The sequence below is a fragment of the Cupressus sempervirens genome, chromosome 1, assembly GCF_028749045.1.
Source record: "Cupressus sempervirens isolate cs-2001-9-10 chromosome 1, ASM2874904v1, whole genome shotgun sequence".
NCBI lineage: Eukaryota > Viridiplantae > Streptophyta > Pinopsida > Cupressales > Cupressaceae > Cupressus > Cupressus sempervirens.
In genome coordinates, this window is record NC_143118.1 from 23,845,871 (window position 1) to 23,871,708 (window position 25,838).

The window sequence follows — 25,838 nt, forward strand, 5'->3', positions numbered from 1 at the left end:
TTTTTTATGTGTATGTTTTGTGTTTTAATGTTATGCTTTGTGTTTCGATATATTCACTTGTTTTCTTTGTGAATGCTCCATGTTTTCACGCATTCATGTGTATGCATCATGTTTTCAAGTGTACGATCCATGCTTTGCTTTATGTTTTTAGTTGATCTAGAAGAAGAGAATAACTAAGAGTGAACAAAAAGATATGAATTTGTGGTATGCTATCATGCGAACATTGGCATTTGCAAATTCAATTGACACCATTATGAGATGGGCTTGATCTTTTTTCTAGAAGAAGAGAGAAAAAATTCTCTCAAGCTTTGTCAAGTTTCTACTATTGATCATAATTCACTTTCAAAATAAGGGAGAGAACACATGATAATAATTGTGCAGTGGAAGGTGGATATGGATGAGATTCCATGATCATTTACTCATTGCTTGAGGATGAGCAAATTTGGGAAGGGCATGTAACGTCCCCTTTTTGAAATAGGATTTAACATAATTAAATCAAAATATAAAAGGATAAAAATAAAATATAAAGTAATAAAATAAATATTAATATATAATATAATTAATTTTAGTTAAGTTGGTGAAGGGTCAAAAGGCATGAAATGAAAAGGTGCAACTCGATCAAACATGTGATATATAGTGGGAGGAGAACTTCATTTGAAAGGGGGAGAGAGTATAAAATGGAAGGTGTGAAGCAAGGAAGATTAATTGAAGAGGATAAATAGAAATAAGAAGAAAATAAGGAAGTGATTCCTTCAAAGGTCAAAAGTCTTGAAGGGTTGTGACTCTTTGAAAACGTGGTGATTTTGGAGGTTTGTTACTCTTTGAAAGAGGGCCAATTTTCAAGGGTTGTGACTCTTTCCAAAGGCATAATTATTAAGGGTTGTCTCATCCAAAGAGGGGTAAACCTTTGCAAAGGGAGCCACGATGAAGAGGTGTGGTTCAAGCTCACATTGCAAGATATGAAGGGGCAAGTGTTTCATTTGAGGACATTTAGGGAGAGCAATTTGGGGAATATTATATTATTCTCAAAGGCAGCATTGATAAGTGTTGACTCAATTCTAATGAAATGTGGTGACCCTTTTACCAATAAAGTATACAAGAGTTATCATTCCAAGCCAAAATGGAGGAATAACAGTAAAAGAGTGTTATGCAGATTTTGAGAGTAGACTGAGTAGAAGAATAACATTTGATAAAGGAGATTGATTTAAGAGATCAAGCTGATATGAAAAATTGGACTTTCGGTATTCATACAACTTATTTCATCTTATTTAAGTAAGAATTGCGACTCTAACTGCTAAGAATTACAACTCTAACTGCATTTTTGCTCTTGCTTCATTTTGGATTTGTGAATTCAGAGCAAACTATAAGTTGTTCTGAAAAAGGACATCACGTGAATAGTATCAATAAATATGATAATTATTTTCTTGAATCCTTTTTTAATTGTGGAAAAATATTCGATTTGATATAATATTAGTTCTGAAAGGGGACATTACATGAATGGTATCAATAAAGATGATAATTTGTTCCCGAACTCTTTTTATTAGTGCATATAGTTGGGCCATATACATTTGATCAAGAAAAATATTCAATTTGAACAAAGATATAGGTAATACTACTAATTTTACTCATCACTAGTGTCGTTCTTTTCAAGTGATTTCATGTTTGATAATTGAGGATCTCTTGTTGCACTTGTTCCTATTCTTCTCCTTGTATTGCATCCGCTTATCTTTCATTTGGAATTGGGTGGGCTGTTTGCTGATCGATTCCTTGTCCTTTTCTCATTTCTCCCTAGGGGTGAATATTCCCCTACTTTTTTTGCACCTCCAAAAAGATTCAAGGTGATATCAAAGGTAGATTGTCCTTATATATCCAAATATCCCCCTAACAAAGTATGATTTGTATGCAATATTATTTGCAAATCTCCATTTCTACCTAATTATTGCCAGGTTTTGGGGTTTGATTTTGTTTCTTATTTCTCGAGAGACTCGGTTCTTCCAAGGCTAGCAGTTGTTTTGAATTCTTTAGCAATTCTCTTTGATTTGACCACATTTTGAGCAGTTAGGGTAGAACTCTGACAACCCTTGACTTCATCCTTTTGTATTCAGCTCCTTTCTTAGGTCCGGATTCCAATTGAATATGGCATTGTGTGGTAGGTTTAGGAAGGCACAAATGTGCACATATAACCAAAATCATTTTATGATTTTATTTTATCAGCCATTATGAAAGTGTATAGGTAATTGTCTAGTCCTACCAGGAGCAAAGAGCTCCAGTTTTAGAGTTCGGTTATACATTCTAATCCACAATTGTGTATTCAAAACATTGTGGTTAGAAGGGTCAAAGTTTGGCTCCTAATCCTTGATGTAGAATCCAGCTCGATCCATTAGCCAAGGTGTCCCTTATTGATTTTTTTTGAATCTTTGATTCACACTCAACTTGGAAGAAGCCTTTTGCAGATTTTGGACTTTCACCTCTTGCCCTTCCTCTTCTTGCCTCCTGAGACTTTCCTTCAATTGATATATTATTCTGCTTTATTGCTCCATTTTTTTGTGCTCCCAATCTTTTTGTCATTTCTCTGCATTTTTCCGCTCTCTCTCTCTCTCTCTCTCTCTCTCTCTCTCTCTCTCTCTCTCTCAGATTGATATTTAATTATATTCTTATTTTAAATTTTTGGGTCTTCAGGCTGGTACACAATCACGATTCCATTAGTATTATGTTTTATGCTATATTTCTTGTTTTGTGCATTTCATATGCTCTGAGGCTATACTTTATTTTGTTTCAAATATTAAGCCTATGTTCATGTTATGTCAGTTATCTGAATAGATGCCTTGTTGTGCTATGTGGAAAACAGACCGGATTTGTTAATTCACTTACGTTTGCACAGTCTGGACGATTTCTTATTGCTGGAGTTGGGCAGGTACGCTTTTTATTTTTATACGCAATCTGAGTTCAGTATGATTCAAAACCATTGTATTTTTTATTTTCAGCTTATATTGAAGGTTTTTATTTGTTGTTTCTATGGTGGGCAACAATAGCTCAAGGTTGAATTCTTGTCTGTTTTTGTTCTAACTTCTAATATTCAAAAATCTAGAAGAATGCCAAAATTTCTAACATACATGCATTGACATTGCATTTTTTTGGTAGGAGCATTCTTCTTTAATGATAAACGTGGTCTTGCATTTATGTGGTTGCACCTAATACTTCCTATTCTCCTACTACTGAAACATTGATTTATAAGGGGTAGTCTATTTGTTTAATTGCTAGATTAAATGTGCATCATGCCTCTATCTCCCTAGCTCAAGGTTTCTTTTCTGATAAAGATTCACGTACCCATATACCTTGTATCTTGATTTACCATTTCATTAAGCTCAAGTATTGGACGACCGTGAATGATAAATAACCTTTTTTGTGAACACAAATTCATAATTGTTTGCACAACTTGTTATTTGGTATTTTTATGAACCTTTCTCAATTGATTAAAATTTTGAATGCAATGTTGGACCATTTTTATACCTTTCTTGAGCAACAGCAACACTAGATATCTTATGGACATGCAGATATCCAAGGTAAATGCAAGTCGACCTACACGTTTAGGTGAACATGTGATGTCTGTCCCTTTTGGGATTTACTTGGATTAAGCCCAAAAATAAAAAATCAACTTCAAGATGAGAATGCATAATGCTCAGTGACATAAACTTGTAATAAAGTTGCCCACTCTAAAGATCCTAATTGGAATTATTTTTGGTTTAGGATCTGCACTTGTCAATAGTCACTAGAAACTTATATTACTACAATAAATATTAATAATCCATAATAGCTTTTTAATTACATAAATCCATATTAATATCTAATTCCACATCAATTTCATTTTAAGCAATTATATTCCAATATTTAATCATATTAGGAATGTATTAGGAATAGCTTGCATACTGCAATCCCAAGGATAATTGTTTTTGTATTCTGAGAGCATGCGCGAAGCTCACATCCATCCATCCCAGGTGGCCTACTTGATAAGACTCTCAAGCCCAAGGGCACTCAATGCCCTTGGTCCATATGTATGACAAGCGTAAGGTCTCCTCCATCCCTCAGTCCACCCTGGAGGTTGCTGTCCTTGTTCTGACTTGGGGGCATGCAACTCGCCTCAACCCATGAGAATGGCTCCAACCATCTTAGAGTGGCATACTTGATGGGGCCTCAAACTTAGGGGCACTTAATGCCTCTGGCCTACAAGCATAACAGTCATCTTGGTGGGCATGCTTGGGTCTCATGAACTTCAAAATATGTTCCTAAAGGAAATTTCTTTATCATTGCCAGCAAAATATCTCTTGATGAATTAATAGATTTATTCTCAAACAGATGTAACAAGTACACACACACACACTCACACACCCCTATGCACGCACGCACACACACAAGTTGCTGCTCTCTATTTGTATTTCCAAATTGATGTCTGTGATGATTGATTGAATGAATTCCTTTGATTTGTTGATTTGAGGTATTGGTGGATGATGATCTAAGATTGTTGATTTAGTAAAGTGATGGTTGATTGCTGGATTGTTTTTATCTTATTCACAAGATGAAGTGATGATTGATGATGATTTGATTGACCTAACTGATTGTTTGTTTGCTTGATTTCTTTAGGGATTGTTGATTGATGGATGAATGGAGGATTTGTTTTGTTGGATTTTGGAGTGATGATTGAACATTGAATGCTTGAAACGATTTCTCATTTATACTTCATTGGTGAAAGAGTCACCTCCTTTCATAAGAATTGGGTCACAACCCTTCTTTGTGCCTTTTGATAATAGTACCAAAAGTATCTAATAGAAAACTGACCTAGCTATTTATCCAAGGTTAGAAGATTGTATTTGGGGCTTGGTAAGTGCACTCAACCCTACACCTGTTAACGATGCAATTCAAAAAGAACTTAATGTAGTCATCATGCTTACGAAGGACAAGAACTGTACAAAGACTCAAAATCTCCTAAGCCTTTTAGTTTTTATAAAGACAAATGAAAAAACCATTGATGCCTTACAAAGAAAGGAAAGAGTCTATGAAAAACAAATTGTGTTTTAAGTGCAAGGAAGAAAGGGAATAGGATATATTTGTAAAAGACAATGCGAAGACCAAAATTTGTATTTTAGCTACCAATAACAATTGATACTAGGCACGTGTGGAAAGGAAAGTCGAGCATGCTGTATGGAAGCATTATTTGGCAAAGTAGTATAGAAAGGAGGGAAAGAAAACCCTAGCAAATGAAGATGGGGTGAAGAAGGGAAGATCATGGGAACTTAGCCACCATCTCACAAGCCTCCAGATCTTGGGTAGTGGGGCATTCTACAACTTGATCAACAAAGACTTAGTTGCAAAATTGAAATTGGAGATTAAGGACTTCAATGGTTTTACAATGGGTCAATTTACCAAGATAATTCCCTGAGTAGAAATTACTCCAGGGAAACACCCTAGCGAAGAGGATTTTCGTGTAACATTAGATGCCAGTGAGAGATTGGGTACTCGGATACGCTCCTTGGGATGCTTCATTTTTGACCTTCCAAATTTGGAGATATTTTTCCAACATAATGGAGTAGTAGTCACTTTGAGAGGGTTACTTGATAGATCACCAAAAGTAGTCTCATCTCAAATGAAGAAGAGTGGTTTTTTAACCACTAGGGTTGTAACAAAAGGTCGACCTGCGAATACCCGATACAACCACTAGACTTATAGAAGACACATGAGTCAGTTAAACCATGTTGCGAATCCAGTGAGGGATGTTGGCCTATTGCTAATTTAGCCGATAGGCTATTTGTAGGAACTTTGTTCCCAGAAATTAAATTTTTGACGAAAAAGTTGTCAGTTTGGCCGAAAAATTGTAAATCTTTCCCATTAATTATTATCGACCAGTTTTTATCTCACTCCACTTTTAACTCTTGTTTTGATATTTATTAGTTGTTATATCCACTTTTAAATATTGTTTTTCTTTTTCTATATATTTAAAAAAAAAAACTATTACTTGTGATCTCATATTAGTTCATGTTGTGATCTCTATTTATTTAATTTTTGATTCTCAAAATTGATTTTGGTTTTAGCTTTTAAATTATTTTATTTTGTTCTAATGATCGAACATTGAATGCTTGAAACAATTTCTCATTTATACTTCATTGGTGAAAGAGTCACCTCCTTTCATAAGAATTGGGTCACAACCCTTCTTTGTGCCTTTTGATAATAGTACCAAAAGTATCTCATAGAAGACTGACCTAGCTATTTGTCCAAAGTTAAAAGATTGTATTCGGAGCTTGGTAAGTGCACTTAAGCCTACACCTGTTAACTATGCTATTCAAAAAGAACTTAATGTAGTCATCATGCTTACAAAGGACAAGAACCATACAAAGACTCAAAATCTCCTAAACCTTTTAGTTTTTATAAAGACAAATGGAAAAAACATTGATGCCTTACAAAGAAAGGAAAGAGTCTATGAAAAACAAATTGTGTTTTAAGTGCAAGGAAGAAAGGGAAGTAGGATACATTTGTAAAAGACAATGAGAAGATCAAAATTTGTGTTTAGCTACCAATAAGAATCGATACTAGGCAATTGTGTGGAAAGGAAAGTCAAGCATACTATATGGAAGCATTATTTGGCAAAGTAACATAGAAAGGAGGGAAAGAAGACCCTAGCAAATGAAGATGGGGTGAAGAAGGGAAGATCATGGGAACTTAGCCACCATCTCACAAGCCTCCAGATCTTGGATAGTGGGGCATTCTACAACCTGATCAATAAAGATTTAGTTGCAAAATTGAAATTGGAGATAAGGACTTCAATGATTTTACAATGGGTCAACTTACCAAGATAATTCCCTGACTAGAAATTACCCCAGGAAAACACCCCATCAAAGAGGATTTCCGTGTAACATTAGATGCCAATGACAGATTAGGTACTCGGATACACTCCTTGGGATGTTTCATTTTTGACCTTCCAAATTTGGAGATTTGTTTCCAACATAATGGAGTAGTAGTTACCAAAAGTAGTCTCATCTCAAAGGAAGAAGAGTGGTTTGTTAACCACTAGGGTTGTACCAAAAGATCGACCTATGTATACCTGATACAACCACTAGACTTATAAAAGACACATAAGTCAGTCAAACCATGTCGCGAATCCAGTGAGGGATGTTGGCCTATTGCTAATTTAGCTGATAGGCTATTTGTGGGAACTTTGTTCCCAAAAATTAAATTTTTGACTAAAAAGTTGTCAGTTTAGCCGAAAAATTGTAGATATTTCCCGTTAATTATTTACCGACCAGTTTTTATCTCACTCCACTTTTTACTCTTGTTTAGATATCTATTAGTTGTTGTATCCACTTTTAAATATCATTTTTCTTTTTCTATATATTTAAAAAAAAAAATTACTTGTGATCTCACATTAGCTCATGTTGTGATCTCTATGTATTTAACTTTTGATTTTCAAAATTGATTTCGGTTTTAGCTTTTAAATTATTTTATTTTGTTTTTTATATTAGTTTATTTTTTTCTTTAAATATTATTTTTAAGTTTCTATAATTTATTTAGTCAATAAAATATTTGTTAGAGATGTTGCTATTTTTTCATATTATTTTTTTGTATTCCTTTTATTAATTTTTCATAATAGATTTTTTGAAGGGGTTTTTTTAAATGATTTTTTTTCATATTTGATAAATTGAATTTAAATAAATAATATTTATTAATCTATTTAAAAGATTTTTAATAAATATTATGTTATTTAAATTGAAAATTATTAATAATCTAATTTGTTCACAGAAGATTATATTTTAAATCTCCATTTTTAACTATTGTTTTTCTTTTCCTACTTATTTTAAAAATAATTACTTGTGATCTCCACATTAGCTCATGTTGTGATCTCTATTTATTTAGCTTTTGATTTTTAAAATTGATTTTGATTTTAGTTTTTAAATTATATTTATATTAGTGTAGTTTTTTTAGTTTCTATATTTTATTTAGTCAATAGAATATTTGTTAGAGATGTTAGTTTTTCATATTATTATTTTTTTATTTCTCTTATTAATTTTTCATAATAGATTTTTTGATTTTTTTTTAATTTTAATTTTTTTTCATATTTGATTACAAAAAATTTATCGGTTAATTATTATTATTTGTGGTTAAAGATTTTTTATTATTAGTTAAGCTTGAGTAGATTTGAACCCAAAACCTCCCAATTAAGAGGCTCACAATTTACCGTTATGTTGTAGGCTCTTGCCTTCATATTTGATAAATTGAATTTAAATAAATAATAATTATTTATCTATTTAAAAGATTTTAGTAAAATGCTATGTTATTTAAATTAAAAATTATTAATAATCTAATTTGTTCACGTAAGATTGTGTTTTAAAAAATAATTTTATTATTGAGCACCTATCAAATTATCGTTGCAAGCACATGTATGCAATTGCTAGTAATCCCCCTCCCAACATTGCTCATTGCGACCTGCAAGGATTCAAACTTGTGACCAAGTTCTGATATCACTTGTTAACTGCTAGGGGTGCCGTTGCACCAAGTGATCGACTTGTCAATGCCTGATACAAACTACTAGACTTATTGAAGACACATGAGGTTGTTAAACCATGTCGCAAATCCAGTGAGGGACTATTAACATGGTTTGTGCAATGTATGACTATTAACAAGACTTTTTCCCAAGGGAAGATAGTTCACATTGATATCCAACCCATGTAAAAAGAACATAGGAAGGTATTTGGTGATATTCCTCTAGGACTACCCCCAAAGAGAGGATTTGAACCTTTTGCATCCATCCTGGTGCTAGTTGAGAAAGTCAATGGCACTATGAAGATGTGCATAAATAAAAGGGTGTTAAAACAAAAAGACAAGAAAAACTCCCCTACTTTATCCCAAGAATTAACAGATTAATTAATGAATTACACAAATCAAAATATTTTTCCAAGATCGATTTAAGGTCTAGGTACCATCAAATAAAAATGAGAAAAGAAGATATTCCCAAGACGACTTTTAGGTTGGACACTTGAATTTTTGGTCCTACCCTTTGGCTTGACCAATGCCCCTGCAACATTTGAATTGTGCACGAATAATATATTGAGGAAACAACTAAGGAGGTTTCTATTGATCTCCGATAATATCCTTCATTACAATAGGACATGCAAAGAACATATGATTTATACTATGTTCCCCCAAGTTTCCTGTACAGGGACGGTGTTCGATGGCAGGATGGGTTTTCAGGACGGCAAATTTTAATGGTGATTTTGGGGATGGGGGGGATGGCAAACGGGGACGGCTATATATATATATATATATAGAAAAATTAAAAATATATGTTCAAATTTGCAAATATACACATCATTCATATGAGCATGTCATTTAAACATTATAGAACCATAACATACAACATTTGAATGCCATCTAGGAAATAATATCCGATTTTAGTACCCAATTGTCAAAATGCATAACAATATCAGTGAACGCTGAACAATAAACATTAACAATTGTCAATATCAAAATGTCATAATGATAAACATGATAAATCTGAAAATCAAAATCAAAATATGCCCAAAGCTATAGGCCCAAAGGATAGAGGGCTGCCATAAAGTAATAAGTATCAATGTATCATAATCATGTTTTTTTTTAACTTAAAAAACAAAACATAGAAAAATGAAGCAGCTTGGTGCTCCTATTTTGCCTCTATTGCCTTTTAGGGCATTTGGACGGGTGGGGCCAACCTAGCCGACCAAGTTGGAGGCTTTAAAATATTTTTTTATGTTAAAACTTTTTTAATTTTATGTAAACAAAAAAGGGGGACGGCCAGCCATACCTAGTACGGAAAGGGAATGTTCGGAAAGGGAACGTTTGGACGTTCCCTTTTCGTACTGGGTACAGCTAGCCGTCCCCCATTTTTTCCCTCTAGCGTCCCCAAGTTTTCGAGATGTCCCCTGCATTTTTTCACTTTTTGGGGACGGCTAGGGGACGTCCCCTACTTGTCCCCCTCGTCCCTAGGACGTTCCTGTCCTCAAAATGTCGGGTTTTAGGCCGGGTATGCATCCCCGGGGAACATAGGAATTATATTAAGCGAGTTCTAAGCATTTTGTGACAAGAACCACTATACACCAAGACTTGCAGATTTGAATATGGGCTAGAGGAGATTTTGTACCATAGTCATCAAATCAATGCACGTGGAGTGAGTGTCGATGAGGATAAAATTAAAGCCATCAATAAATGGTCAACTAAGAACCCTAACACATTTATGGGGATTTGTGGGAATATGCAATTATTATTGATGGTTTGTAAAAGGTTTTTTTGAACTGGCCACTCCACTCACAGGCTTAACTAAAAAGGGCGCTTTTGTATGGAATAAGCGACTCAATAGGCTTCTAAGAAATTAAAAGAGGTATAGGAGCTTATGCCCTATCTTAGCCATGCTTAATTTTACGTTCTTTCATAGCCATCCTTGATTTTACGTTCTTTCAAATTGGTACTCCATCTATGACAAGAAGAAGTTAGCCATCATGCATACCCTATAACCTAGTCAAGACTATTTGGTTTGTGGGAAGTTCCATGTCAAAATAGATCATAATAGCTTGAGATTCTTTATTAATCAAAGCACCTAAATGAAAAACAATATACAAGCCTATAACTTTTGATCTTGATTATGTTTGTCCCCAGATGCCCTATCATAAGGATCCCACCTTAACTCCATGAAAAACATTGGAGCCAATTAGAGGAATGACATCATTGCGAAATATGTTAAAGACACACAAGATGATAATATTCTAGAAGGAAATATGCTCAATGAAGAATACAAAGTAGTAGAAAAACTTTTCTTGTACAAGAATAGGCTTTCTTGGTACCCAATTCTAAAATGAAGGACACGATTATTAAGGAATATTGTGGCAACTCGTTAGCCGGTCACCATGGATTTGACAAAACTTACAAAAAAGGGGAAAATACTTTTGGAAGGGACTTAAAAAAAGATGTCCTTTGATGTGTACAAAAATGTATGACTATCAAAGAAACAAAACTGAAGAAAGTCATCCAGTCATGTTCCTACAACCTTCATCCAATCCAAATGAAAAATGGGAATTATCTTTATGGAATTCATAATCTGGTTACTCAAGGTTGAAGGAAAGGATTGTATGTATGTAGTGGTGGATTGTCAAGCTCTGCAAATAGTTGAAACTTCTAACCGCATGACCTTGCAAGTTATCAGTGGTAAAGATAGTTCCTGAGCCTATCTTGGTAAGTTCTCTTCCATTTAATAGGTACTAAACTTACACCCAATACAAGCTACCATCCCCAAATAGATGTACAAACAAAGATTGTAAACAAGTGATACAAGGATACTTGAGGAACTATGTCTCTAGACAAGAAAATGAATGGACAAGATGGTTGCACCTTGGTGATCATTGTTATAATACCTCCAACCACATGTCATTGTTCATCCAAGAAAGTTGAGTACCAAGGGCCAAGGACTTTGCACAACAAAATATGGATATCGCGAAGACTCTCAAGGGCATCTAGCATCGTACCTGGAACTAACAAAAGATCTATACCAATTGGAATTGCATTGAGAGAACGCTTGAAGTTGGAGGTTTGGCTTTCTTATGGTTACAACCTAAGTTATCGATTCAGATGCGGATATAGGATGTAGGATTTTTTTGGGTACGGATGTGTTTAAATTCTTTGCATATTAATAAATATGCAAAGAATTTAAGAAATTTATAAATACAAGAACTTAGAGTTAGAAACATAGAAATAGACAAACATACATCATTTGATAGTATCGTATGATGCTTTACCATTGATCAAGATTCAAGATTATTTATATGTCAATTAAATAGTTCAAACTTCAAATTTAACTTCATAGCCACAATTATTCATGTTCTAGACTCCATGTCCAAACTACAAAATCAAAAACATAGTTCACGATTCAATGTTCACTAATCAGAATCATAAGGATTCTCAAAAAATTCTGGATCCTCCTCATCTCCAACATTTGCAAGCTCCATATCATTTGAACCAAGAATGGTTCCACTTGCACTAGATGCACCCTGTGTCATAGACCTATCATCACAATCATCCACCATCTTAGTAAGATCATGAAGTGTTGCATCCAAGTTTGCACACTGAGGGAGTACATCCCAAATTTTGGCTGCCCCATCCAAGTATTCATCATCCTTATGTGACAAAAGATGCAAGCTGGTATGAATGTAGACCAAGTCCTCAGCTTTCTTTGACCCTAATTGGTTGCACTTCACTGAATGGATATAAGAGTATGTAGCCCAATTCCTTTCAGCAGCATAAGAATTCACAACTCACATTGTGTTCACAAAATTAATTTTTAAACATACAAACGAAAAGCAAATGACAATATGATAGATGTTAAACACTAGATTGTAGAATACAAGTTGTATTCTAAAAACAAAAATCAAAACTTACTTGTGAGATGATTTTGATTGCAAGATGTTGTAGATGTTGGTATGGCTGATCATACATGTACCACCATGTGATTGCTCCCATTTCATTTTGGTCCTTAATTGGAAATGGAGTAAGTGTTGCTCCGAAAGCAAATAGTTAAACTCTAGCCTCACCTTTTCATGCATCTCATCATCTTCGAAGATTCTTGCAAAAGCTTTGGAGCACCCATTAGCAAACTCTTCATCACCATATGGTGCAATTCTATCTGGCATTGAAAGTATCGCCTCACTATAATACCTGAGAGATAAAGCATATGCAAGGGGGTGCAATGGGGTAGTCATCTTCTCCCAATGATGAAGAATTACTGCTTCTGCTTTAATTCATAAGGCTTGACATTCTGTAGGGTCACTCTCATGTGCTTGTATAGAATGTTTTACCATCTCAATCATGGTGTCCATGCCATTGTACACATCTACCAAGCAAGGTGTATCTGTATCGGCAAAGCGAAGCATAGTCATGATGGGCTCAGTGATATCTAGTACGTATTGCACACGAGTCCACCAACAATCATCCAAGATCATACCCCTAATCTTTAGGGCTCTTTCTATATTTGAAGCCTTCCACATACCCCATTGAGGACAAATGACTATTTGGCTCAAAGCATCTTGCACCTTAAGAAGTCGTCTCATAACAATAGTATGAGATGCAAAACGGGTCTTAACAACCTAAGCAAGTGAACAATATGTCAATTGACAATAAAAGTGTAAATATTAACTAAATTGCAAATCCATGAAATTTAATAATTACAAAAAATTAATTTACCTTCAGCAACTCCAATTTTGAGTACGTTCTAAAAATGGATTGTGATTTTTTTCCAAACATTTGTGTGTCCTCTCCCTTTTTGTATATTTGATTCACCTAATCTATTTGAGTGCCAATCTCTTGCATGATCAAGTTGAGGGAGTGTATAGTGCATGGTGTCCAAAAAATATGGTTATACCGACCCTCAACCAAAGCACCAACTCCCCTACAATTTTTGACACTATTTGTAACAACTTGGACCATATTCTCACTACCCACCATATCTATGGCCTTAATGAAAATATTAGAGATGAATTTTGAATCCTTCACCTCCATCTAACAATCAATTGCCTTTAGAAACATTTCCCGTTTTGGGGACACTGCAATCACATTAATTAATGACCTGTTTCTTGTATCTTCCCAACCATCAAACATAATTGTCACACCCAAAATTTTCCAAGCACTTCTAATGGGTTGAAGTTATTTCTCTATAGAAACTCTCTCCTTTTGCAAGAGTATGGTACACACCTTTTCATACCCAGGACTTGTGTAATCATTTGGTGCTTCTTTGATGACTCTTTCCATTTCCTTCCAATGTGGTGATCTTACCAGGTTGAACGCAAGGCCATTAGCATAGAGGCAACGTGCAATGGCTTCATTAGCGTGGTCTCTTGCCTTCATTTTAAATGTAGAGTGCAATGGGCCTCTTTTTTGGGCTGATGCACTATTTTCTACTTCTTCCTCCTCTCCCAGTACAAGTACTTGCATGAATGAACGTTTGGAGGATACAATTGGTTCCGGTTCAATGGGTGATTGCATTTTGTTCATTTTTGAGGAAGGAGGTTGATAATAACTTTTTTTTGATCTTTTAACCAAACGATCAACAACTTCTTGTTCTTTTATGAACGAAGCTATCTGTGCATCAAACAACCCCTTCCCCTCTGCACCTTTGCATATTCCAAAGGCTCTACGAACTGGGCCCATAAAATGAAGTTTTACTCGGGAATAAGAGCTATTAAAAGGCTTGCTTTTGTTACTTTGATAATAACTACAACTCCAACTATAGGAGCCACCACTTGAAACCTGTGATATTCTTGTTGCATGTCTTCATAGAGGAGACCCTAAATTAATTTTGAAATTATCCCCTCCTTCCCCTGCCATTGAACTCTGACCTTGCCCTCCCTCCCACTGAACTTTGACTACTAGTGGTCCTAACTTCTGGTGGCAACCATTCTTGCACAATACAATGTAGTTTCTTTCTATAATAAGAAATTAAATAAATTTAAATAAATAAAAAAACTATGAATATCAATTATCAAGCATACAAGTAAAAAACAATGATACAAAACCATTCGAATAGATACCTAAACTTGTTTCTAAATTTCTTTAGAAAAAATAAATTGAAACAAACATGGAAGATTTCTTCACAAACTTCCAAAGATTCATCAAAATATCAAAAAATTTCATTGAGACACTCAAGAATAGGATAAAATGCTTACCTCTTTGTGTTTTAATGAACTTGTGGAAGTCAACTCTCACCCTACGATGATTCCTCTTTGAAAATATAATTAAGTTGCCTTCAAAAGGCCAAAATGGAAGCCAAATGAGAAGAGCAAACCCAGCTGCAACAAAATGATAGTTGAATGGTTGAAAGGCCTCTATTAGGGCCGTTTTAGGGTTTGGCAAATAAAATGTTATTAAAGTGCTAAAACGTACATGTTTTAATTTTCTTGTAAAAGTGAAAAGTCATTGTTTTTTTGTTTTTCTGGGCTGACGCACGTGGATGTGACTGGAATTTCCCGGATGCCACCCACAGGCATCCAAATGTGGATGGAAGCCTACAATGCCTACATTGGTATCCTAGGTTACAACCACAAATAATTTTCAATCAAGGCTACTGGAGTGGAAGCTCAATTTTTTGGATAATACAAGATTATTAGAGAGATGTGATAGCTTTGGAATTGGAATTGTCTGGAAATATTAGAATCCACAATATATTTCATGTTTCCATCGAAGGCAAATTTATTTTTGAAACTTGAAATCTTCCTTGCTATGCGGGAGAAAAGATTATAGAATAAGACTTCCGAGCTATGGGGAAGAAAAGATAAAAGAATAAGACTCCAAAATTATTGGTTCAGTGGAGAAAGGCCTGCCTATAGAAGATGCTACATGGGAAAGAGAAGATCATCAATTGTCTGAATTTGAGATTGCTCGAGGATAAGCAATATTGGGAAGGGCAGACTATCATGGCCCCGCAATAACCTAAAGTAAAAACAAATATTTAAATTGATAATGAAGATATATGTATTCCACCCAAAAAACTGTTACTCTCCTCCAGTGAAGGTGGTGATGGTAGTTCATCGTCTACAGCAGACCATGGATATTGATGATACATTTTTGTCAAGCAGCAGTACGCAATCGATTATGTATTAAGAATATTACTAGTTGTGTTGTGAATAGATGTTAGAGATAGTCATAGTTAAGAGCAACCACCTAATTAAGACAAGCGATCAAGGCCAACAATTAGTTGGAAACAGTCACAGTACATTCGGGAGAAGGTATACCATATGTTGGTTGACAGATTTATCCTTCAAAATGAATGATACAGAAAGACTCAGAATGCCCTAACAGAAGAACAAACTCAACCAACAGTTGGAAAGACTATCATGGAATTGCTAGCTTTCCTCTGAATCGAGAGCTACAGCTCCCTCCTAAAAGATATTCAACGAATTAGTTACTGATTATTTCTTTAACTAGAAGACACGAAGGCAACTGACATTCATTCATCAATACGAAATGAATGTGATTACATGAAAGATTCAGAGAAAAATAAACAAATGATCAACAGATCACATATTCAATCTTCCCTATTACAGAGAAATCAAAAGGGAATTTAATATCTCTATCTGCAAAACATGTATACATAAACCAACAGATTCACATTGCAAACATCTACTTGACAAGATGATACAGGATAATATTAAAAAACATGAAAGAAACAACCAACTGATTTATTTCAATCAGAGAAGTAAATATCTGGACCAAAACATCTAGGATACAAACTTCTCTTTAATTTTCAATACACAACAAAAATGATCCTTGGATCACTTTTAACCCTGCCATTAAAATCTAGCTGCAGAAAACACAAATATAATTCCCCTTTCTCTCTGTTACAATCAGAACTTCGAAAACCATCTTCTCTTCCCTGTAGCCTACAGACTTTCGAGAAAGAAGCAGCCTTTTCTGGCCCATCTTTTTCAATAAACAGATTCCCCTGGAAAACATTATTCAGTTTTGCAACTGAATCTTGAAAAGGTCCCTCTTCATTGGTTTCTCACTTTTCCCTATTTTAAAATATCTGACCCTTATGTTTACCTTTGCTGTAAGGAAATATCATTTTATTTTTACCAATTTCTTTACTATTGACAAAAAAGTCTGCACCCTTGCTTGAGGTATGACCCTCAAGCGACCTTGTGTAACATGGAAACAACCTTCAAATGTGCGACTTGCGCTCTGAGGCTGAATCTTCGGAGAAGGCTGGCTTCCTTACTATTATGCACCTAAACTAAAACTGGGAAGGAAAAGGGAGAACTGAAAGAGAATGTAGAAAGGGAAAGGGGGTGATGCTCCGAGATAGAAGTGTGGTCACAGCTCTGCCTATGACTGCACTACACAACAATGAAAATCCGGAATACTCTAGTCTTGACTCTATTCTATGTCAAAGGAACCACATGCAGGTTTGGAACTGATTGAAGTGCTGAAAGGAAAGATATTTCACTATGCAACAATTACTAATAGACTTAACACAACATATGAATCAAGAAAACAGAAAGGAACTATTCACTACAAGGCAAAAACATGCACTAGAGAGCAGAATGGTAAGAATAGGTAAGAAAATGACAAGTTTTATTAATGGAAGGAAAAGTTGCAGTTATAATAACAGTGCACAAGGCTGCTGTCATGAACCAGAGAAGAACAGAGAAGAACTCAGAAAAAGTATTTACAACTTGTCTTTATAGAGCAGGCATAACTCGGATCTAAACTATGGAGTTCAAACCCCAACCTAAGTGGAGTTGAATTACAGAGAGCAATAAATGAATATCAGAGTAAAATCTGATCTTAAAATCAGCTTGCTGTAGTGAAGTGACAAGAAGGGCAAAACAAATGCACCCAGCCGTAAGAAATCAAATCCCATGAGATTTGATCATTACATTCAATAAAGAGGCATGGAGATGCAAAGGTGTTATGCAAACAAGGCCTAAGAATGTAGTTCAGCATTAAAGAACAATCCTTGTAATGTGTCATGGCTGCAACAAATGAATTCACACCACTGTTAGAAAACGCGTGATGGGATAACATGCACTGTTAACCTGCAGCAAAATTGTAGAGTTAACCCGCGTGGAATAAATCTGATTTTCCCCAAAAAAGATGAATCCTCGATGTAGATCTTCATTCTGAAATAGACGGCCCAAATGCTGCAAGAAATCTCCTCAACAAGTGAATAAAACCCAACTGTAGATCAAGATCTTCATAACAAATGGATGGCTGAGATGCATACATAAATTTTAAAAGATGCGTCCAGATCTAAGGCAGCTATGCAAAAATACAAAAACCATTGGATCAAAAGCAACCCAACATAAGAAGAATTTGCCATGTGGCATGAATCAGTTGGTCAACACATTCCCAATTGCACGGTGGAGGAGGCAGCATGCGATTTCATGAAAGCAAAAGGGTAAGCCTTCCAAAATAGCAAATTTCGTTATTTTGGAAAGAGGAGCAAAGTCATTCTCTAAAATGGCGAAAATGGTTAACCCTGACAGAAAACGTGTGTTAACCCGCAACTTGACAAATGAGACGACCTAGTTCACTAGGTCAAAGAACACACTGAACTAGCTCGATTGATGAAGGAACCGAGTCAATTTGGTTCATGAAGAGACCGAGTTAACACAAAATGTTAACCCCAACCTAATTATGTGTTAACCCACAAAAAGAAAATAGTCCATTGAAGATATCCCTGATCGGTTATTGATGGTGGGTTGAATGGGAGGCAAAAATGGCTAACACTTACGTTAACTCTCCCGTGAACATAATTTTCACCTTTAATGAAAAGATTTAATCTCTTAATAGATATTAAAAATTGCTAATCTGGGTGAATATAGTTTCACTTGAGATCGCAAATATATATCCAGGTTTCCTGTCCAGTGAATTTCACCTTTCAGAACTTTGTGTAAATATTTTCAATTGAGTAGCAATACTCACTTGGCATATTGTTGGGCCTAGAGAGAACTATAATTTTTTAATTCTCAATACCATACTTCATGCAAAATGTTGCCTTTAATCCCCTTTACTTCTGGAAATGGATATAATTTTTAATTTTTTGATGTACCTTTGCCATTCAAGGGTAAATTTAGGAAAGTTGAACCCACTTTGTGTAAAGTTTCTGCTAATTCTTTGTTCTTTCAATCAAACTATTAGTTCAGTCTTGAATTGCTGAGAATGGTCTTCTAAATATTATGAATATTCAAATTGTTGAGGAATTTAACACTTATCTTAAATGTAGATCCAATACTCTACAATCGATCTTGATTGAATTAGAATATCTCTGATTTAGAATTCGTTGGATGTAAAATGCTTAGAGGAGCAGACTGCTATAATTGTGTGTCCTATAAATTGCATTTACAACCTACTATATATCCTTTCTAAAGGGTATGTCCCTTAGAGGGACATAACCCTTCCTAAATGAGCACTAATCAAACTCCTTCCTAGTCTGCGATTCATGAAGATATAATTAATAGCACTTAACAAACTAATTGTTAGTTTGGTTAAACATTATAATCTTGTTTCCTAAGAAGTCGCTGGCCCTTAGAGTCATATATAAAATGCTAATTTAGAGATATATTATACTGAGAATAACATTTATGGTCTGTACTATCAAACCTGTAGGTGATCAGGTTAACATTATTAACACTCCCTCTTAAACTGATAATCCTATAGAGAGATATTATATCTAGCAATACCAATACAGAAGAATTAATACTCTCTATGTATTTGATTCTTCTTAGTATATGGTATCATAGAACACATGATACAAAGTCATATTACTAAACTTGTGGTATGACAAATCACTACTACTAGTGATATTATACAGGATAAATCTGAAGAGTAATCTCTTCGTTTATCCAAATTGTGATTTCATAGAAACTAGTATCACAACAATATCCAGAGTTTAAGATCTATCAAAAAACAGGATAACCTCAGAGAAGAATAAAATTCTCCCTTTATCCAATTTGTGACTCATAAACATAGCAATGTCTACATCACAATATGATCTTGAACTCATCTAGATCTTACAGTAGAACTCTTATGTTTAACACATTATCTAAGAGATAGTCATCTCTCATAATGTTTTGTACAAGTGTCCATTATTTTTCAGAGATCATCACCTCTTAAAATAATGAATACAAATGGTGGAGCCATAACAGTCGATAGCTTGACAAAAATAAAATTATTTTATTAATAATCAAAAGAGTACAAATGGATTACAACTCAACCATACCAAGTCTCCTCTCGAAATGTTCTATCTTTACTCTAGATAGAGGTTTGGTGAGTATGTTTGCTGTCTGATTTGCAGTACAAATGTATTCCAATTTTACAGAATTCCTGTCTATCATATCTCTTACATAATGGTAAGAAATTTCAATATGTTAAACCTGTCATGGAAAACTGGATTCACTAAGAGTTTGATGGAACTCTGATTATCACAATGAATAATCGTAGGATTCATGGCTTGCCCAAGTAAATTAATAATCCTACAAGTAACTTCCTCAGCCAGACTGCTTCATGAGAGGCCATTGCTGTTGCAATGTATTCTGCTTCTATGGAGCTCTGAGCAACTAAAGACTGCTTTTTGCATATCCAAGATATTAGAGTTGATCCTAAATTGAAACAGCATCTTGAAGTGCTTTTCCCGTCTTTAACACTTCCACCCCAATCTGAATCGGTGAATCCATGCAAATCTAAAGCAACTTTCTCATATTTGAGTCCAAAATTAAGGGTGCCTTGTAAGTATCTCATAGTGTGTTTAATCGCAACTAGGTGAATCTCCTTTGGTTCACACATAAACTGATTTAAGGCATTAACTGCATAGCAAATATCTGGTCTTGTATTTACGAAGTACATAAGTGATCCAATCATCTGTATGTAGAGAGTAGAATCTATGGAAGGTGATTCTGCTGCTGCTTCTTTAAGTTTATGTAAATTAGTCTCCATTGCAGAAGACATAGACTTGCAATTCCACATTCTAAATCTGTTCAAAATGTCTGATGTGTACTTCCCTTGATTAAGTATGATATTGTCAGAATACTGTCGTACTTCTAATCCTAGGAAGTAATGGAGAAGCCCCAAGTCTTTCATCTCGAATTCTCTAGTTAGATCTTTCTTGCATTGATCTATAAGATGATCATCACCTTGATTAATAAATCATCAACATACAATATCAGAATTACCATATCATTTTTATCTCTTTTATAATACAAGTTTGAATCAGCTTCATTCTTGGAGAATCCTAAGCCGATGAGATATTTATCAATTATTTCATACTAGGCCCTGGGAGCTTGTTTAAGCCCATAAAGAGCTTTCTTGAGCTTGCAAACAAAAGCGTTAGGATCATGAGTTTCAAATCCTTCCGGTTGCTCTAGATAGACTTCTTCTTAAATCTTTCCATTTAGGAATGTTGTTTTTACATCCATCTGATGTACCTTCCATCCCTTTGATGCGGCAATTGCTAAGACTGCTCTTACGGAGGTATATTTGGCAATAGGAGCAAAGGTTTCTTCATAATCAATCCCTTCTTTCTGAGAAAATCCTCTGGCTACAAATATGACTTTATACTTCTCAATACTACTATCAACAACATGCTTTATTCTAAATATCCACTTAGAAGAAACAACAGGTTTTCCTTTAGGTCTTGGAACAATTTCCCAAACATCATTTTTTATGATAGATTGGTATTCTTCTGTCATAGCTTCTTTCCAAGCTATCTGTTTAATAGCATCAGAGGGATTGGTTGGCTTTGTTTTGGATAAGTCACTCATGTTACCTTTATAACCAGAGAATCTTTTAGGTCTTTTGCTTTCTCTGACTGTTTCGGAAGGTGCAACAAAGTCTTGGGCTGCTTCAATTGTTTTAATGGCCCAAAGTGGTCTTTTCTTTGAATTTTCTTTAAGGTTCATATTTTGAATTTCATCTTTGATTTCTTCTAAGTTCTCCCTCTGGGACCCAAAGTCACTATTTCTTTCAAAAATAGATAAAGAAGAAGGTTCATCAGAACTTATGACTCTTTTGAATGCAAGATCTTCGTCAAAGATTACATCTCTGCTAAGTTCAATAGTTTTTTGTCCAGGTATGAAAATCCTATATGCTTTAGAAGTTTCACTATACCCTACAAAAATACCTTTCCTCCCAGAGGGTTCTAACTTGGTTCTATTTTCTTTTGGAATATGGATATATACAGGACGTCCAAAAATTCTAAGAGGACTTATATTGGGTTTTACTTTAGTAAATACTTTTTCAGGGATTTTATCTTAAAGATAGGAGTGAGGGCTTCTGTTTTGCAGTACAAGAGGCTTCTGCCCAAAGATAGTATTCTAGATTTTGGTCAAAAATCATAGCCCTAGCAGCTTCTATAATTGTCCTATTCTTTCTTTCTGCTACCTTGTTTTGCTCTGGGTTATAAGGAACAATGTACTCCCTCTTAATTCCTGATTCGTTACAAAACTTTTAAACAAGTCCGAGGTATATTATCCTCCGTTATCAGTACTAAGGGTTTTAATTTTATGTCCTGAAATTTTTTTAGTTAATGCTTTGAATTCTTTAAATCTTTGTAGGATTTTTTCTAATTCCTTGCATTTTAAAAAGTAAATCCATGTTTTCCTAGAGAAGTCATATATGAACAAGATATAATACCAAAATTCTCCAAGAGAAGGAATAGACATAGGTCCATATAAATTGGAATGAATTAATTCTAGTACATTATTTGTTTTTCTAGTACTATCATGAAAGGGACTTCTGGTGCTTTTATCCAGAGCACGCCCTTTGCAAATACTAGGATGGTCTTTATTTAATTTGGGTAATCGAGTAACCATCTTCTCCATAGTTGATAAGGTTTTAAAATTTAGATGCCCTAATCTTCTGTGCCATATTTCATTTGTATCTATAGCTTCATGGACTAGGGCTTGAGTGGATTGACTAGATTCTGTATTTAATTCATACAAATATTCTTTTCTTTGACCAATTAACTTTTCTTTTTTGATAGAAGAGTTATTAGCCCAAGTTAATACTTTGCCATCTATAAATGCAACATTATGTCCATCATCTTCAAGTGCTATAATTGAGATTAGGTTTCTTTTAATCCCTGGTACATAGAGTACACCTTTAAGAAGAAGAGTATTTCTTGATTTTAGTTTCAAAGTACAATTTCCAATTCCTTCAACGGGTTGTGCTGAGTTATCACCAATGTTAGCTTCACTATTAACCTTCTCTGATAAAAAATCTAGAGTTTCTTTGTATCTCGTTATATGTCTAGAAGATCCACTATCAATTACCCATGCTTTATTTGAAATTTCATTTGATAGAGAGGAATACAAAACACGGTTCTCAGGATCATTAGTATCTTCTTCTTTAGTGACATATGTACAATTTGCCTGTTGTTTGGAATTTTTAAGACAATTAGATCTATAGTGTCCAAATTTTTCGCATTTGAAACTCTTTATTTTAGATAGATTTTTCTTGGGCTTCACATTTTTTTGATTTCCCTTTTTCTTCTTGAAATGCTTTTTCTTGCCCTTATAAGAGTTTGTATTAAGAACGTAAAGTTCTTCATCTTCTACTTTTGGTTTCCCTCTTTTCTTTAGTTTTCTAGATTCCTCTTGAAGACAACTATTCTTGAGTTTGTTAAAGTCCAGAAGCTGATCTCTCCCACTTATTCTTTGTGCGAATGTCTCCCATGAATCTGGCAATCCATGTATAGCCATAAGTATTAATTTTGTGTCACTAATGATGGTTCCTATGCTTGATAGTTCATCTCTAATGCCGGAAACTCTTAGGAAATAAGAATTTATCGATTCTCCTTTCTTTATTTGAATGTGATTTAGTTGCCTTTTTAGTGCAAGAACCCTGGTTGCATTTTTTATTTCATATGCATTTTGTAATACGTTCATCATATCAAAGGCAGTTTGATGTTTTGTAAGCATAGGTACAATATCATTTTTAACTCCATCCAAGATGATTTGAATAGCTTTTCTATTTTCTTTTCGCCATATAGATTTGTGAGGTTCAACTGGGGGTTGTTTGGATGCTCCGTCAACGAATTGTTTAACATTGTTCTCTTCAAGAATCATCAAGATTCTGAATTTCCAGGCTTCAAAGTGTTCTTTTCCATCAAACTTGTCCTCAAGTCTGATTGTGTATGCCACTGAAGATAGGAGAAAGCTACTAAATATATATGAAGTTTGATAACTGAGTTTTGCAGAGCCCTAGAACCGATAACTTGGCTCTGATACCATGTAAAGTTTCTGCTAATTCTTTGTTCTTTGGATCAGACTATTAGTTCAGTCTTGAATTGCTGAGAATGGTCTTCTAAATATTATGAATATTTATATTGTTGAGGAATTTAACACTTATCCTAAATGCAGATCCAGTACTCTACAATCGATCTTGATTGAATTAGAATATCTCTGATTTAGAATACGCTGGATGTAAAATGCTTGGAGGAGCAGACTGCTATAACTGTGTGTCATATAAACTGCATTTACAACCTACTATATATCCTTTCTAAAGGATATGTCCCTTAGAGGGACATAAACTTTCCTAAATGAGCACTAATCAAACTCCTTCCTAGTCGGCGATTCATGAAGATATAATTAATAGCACTTAACAAACTAATTGTTAGTTTGGTTAAACATTATAATCTTGTTTCCTAAGAAGTCTCTGGCCCTTAGAGTCCTATATAAAATGCTAATTTAGAGATATATTATATTGAGAAGAACATTTATGGTATGTACTATCAGACCTGTAGGTGATCAGGTTAACATTATTAACACTTCGGTTTGGAGTGTGATCATCTGGTGTGTGTGCACAAGACACATAAAGCCCCATGACTCTGGAAGCAGCTTGCACACTGTACTGGTTGCATTTGTGCAAACTATGCTCCCCTGTGAAAAGATCAGAAATGTGAAAGAAAATGGAAAAAGTTGAGCTTCTCTGCAATGACAGTCATTACAGAACTCTATTGAAGATCAAGACCAGATTGAGTATTGAGATTTCCAGTATTTAGCATGTTTTCAATAACTTTGATAATACTCCCAGAAGGAGCCTTATCCATTGCCTTCTTTGCCTTATTTATATCTTGAAGAACAAACTCAAAACTTGTATCCTGCATCTCCCGCAGAAGTTGCGCCCTAACCTTGAATAACCATTCATGGAGCTTCTCCTTTACCAACTGTGTCGATTCCTATAATGGCATTATGTTTGAGATAGTGTATCTTAACCTGCGCAATTCCTCAGCACAAATTTCAACTTGAAGTTGTAACTGGTCTGGATTATGTAGAGAAGAGGCAAGGAATTCAGGACATGATAGATATCCAAAGATTTTTCTTGAAATTTAGTGATATTCTGCTGGCTGCAAAGTACCCTATAAACTTGACTCCCTTTTGTACTACATCTTTCTATAAGTTCCTGAGCCTTCTTCAAAGAAGAATATAGTTCTTCAAATACCCTGACAACTGATCCCGTCAAAGCTGTCTTTGAGTCCTTAACATCATCCAGCAGAGGCTTCAAAAGCTTCAATCGTTCAACCAGACATTGGCAATTTGTATGATCTGCCCCAGTCTTTCCATTCAGCGTCACAATTTCATGAATTGCTTGATAAATGTCAGCAAATAAAACATGTAGAGTATCCATAGGCCTTACACTGTCACCTTGTACATAATGACGATCTGCAATGTTTTGAGCAGAAGGAAATCATAGCATTGCCATGTCATAAAGACCACAGTCTCTGAAAAACAGCATCTCCCTGGGCTTCAAAATCAATAAGCATTCTTTTATGACATGTGACATTCTCTTCAAAGGTACTGAAGACACAGTGAATATCTGTCACTGTGTCACGAAGTCCAATCCACCGGTGCAGTATAGCCAACTGGGAAATGTTCCAATAGAGAAGTCACAACAGAATGGTTTGATGATGTGCTTCAGACATTCCAATTGCAGCAACCACCATTTCTTGAGCTCTCTCTAGACTAACCATGATACAGTCACATGCATAGACAATTCAACCACTATTTTGCCTCATAATCCTCTGTTTTTGCAACTTCGGAGATTGACCGTAAGAGCTGGAGCTCGGCATTGGAGTTGCATGCATTTTTTTTGAACTTAAGAAAGAGCCCGATCCTCTACTTATCTCAGCTATTCCAAAGCCTTTATAAACTGCCGGGAGAAAATATAACTTTGGTCGTTCTTGTCGGGCTTTTCTTTGAAACTCTCTAGCCACCCAATAATATCTACATCATAAATTAACCAAGGATTATAAGAAAGAAGTGTTTCTCCTACTTCCCAATGTT

The 25,838-nt window shown here is 34.8% G+C and overlaps 1 protein-coding gene across 1 annotated transcript in view; it reads left to right on the forward strand.

Moving 5' to 3' along the window:
• The window catches only part of LOC149575981 (U3 snoRNP-associated protein-like EMB2271), a 44,986-nt gene that overhangs the window by 15,491 nt on the left and 3,657 nt on the right, over positions 1-25,838 (forward strand). The window contains exon 6 of the mRNA XM_089818969.1: positions 2,849-2,914. Coding sequence (XP_089675095.1) covers positions 2,849-2,914 — 66 coding nt within the window. The remainder of the gene's footprint in view (positions 1-2,848; positions 2,915-25,838) is intronic.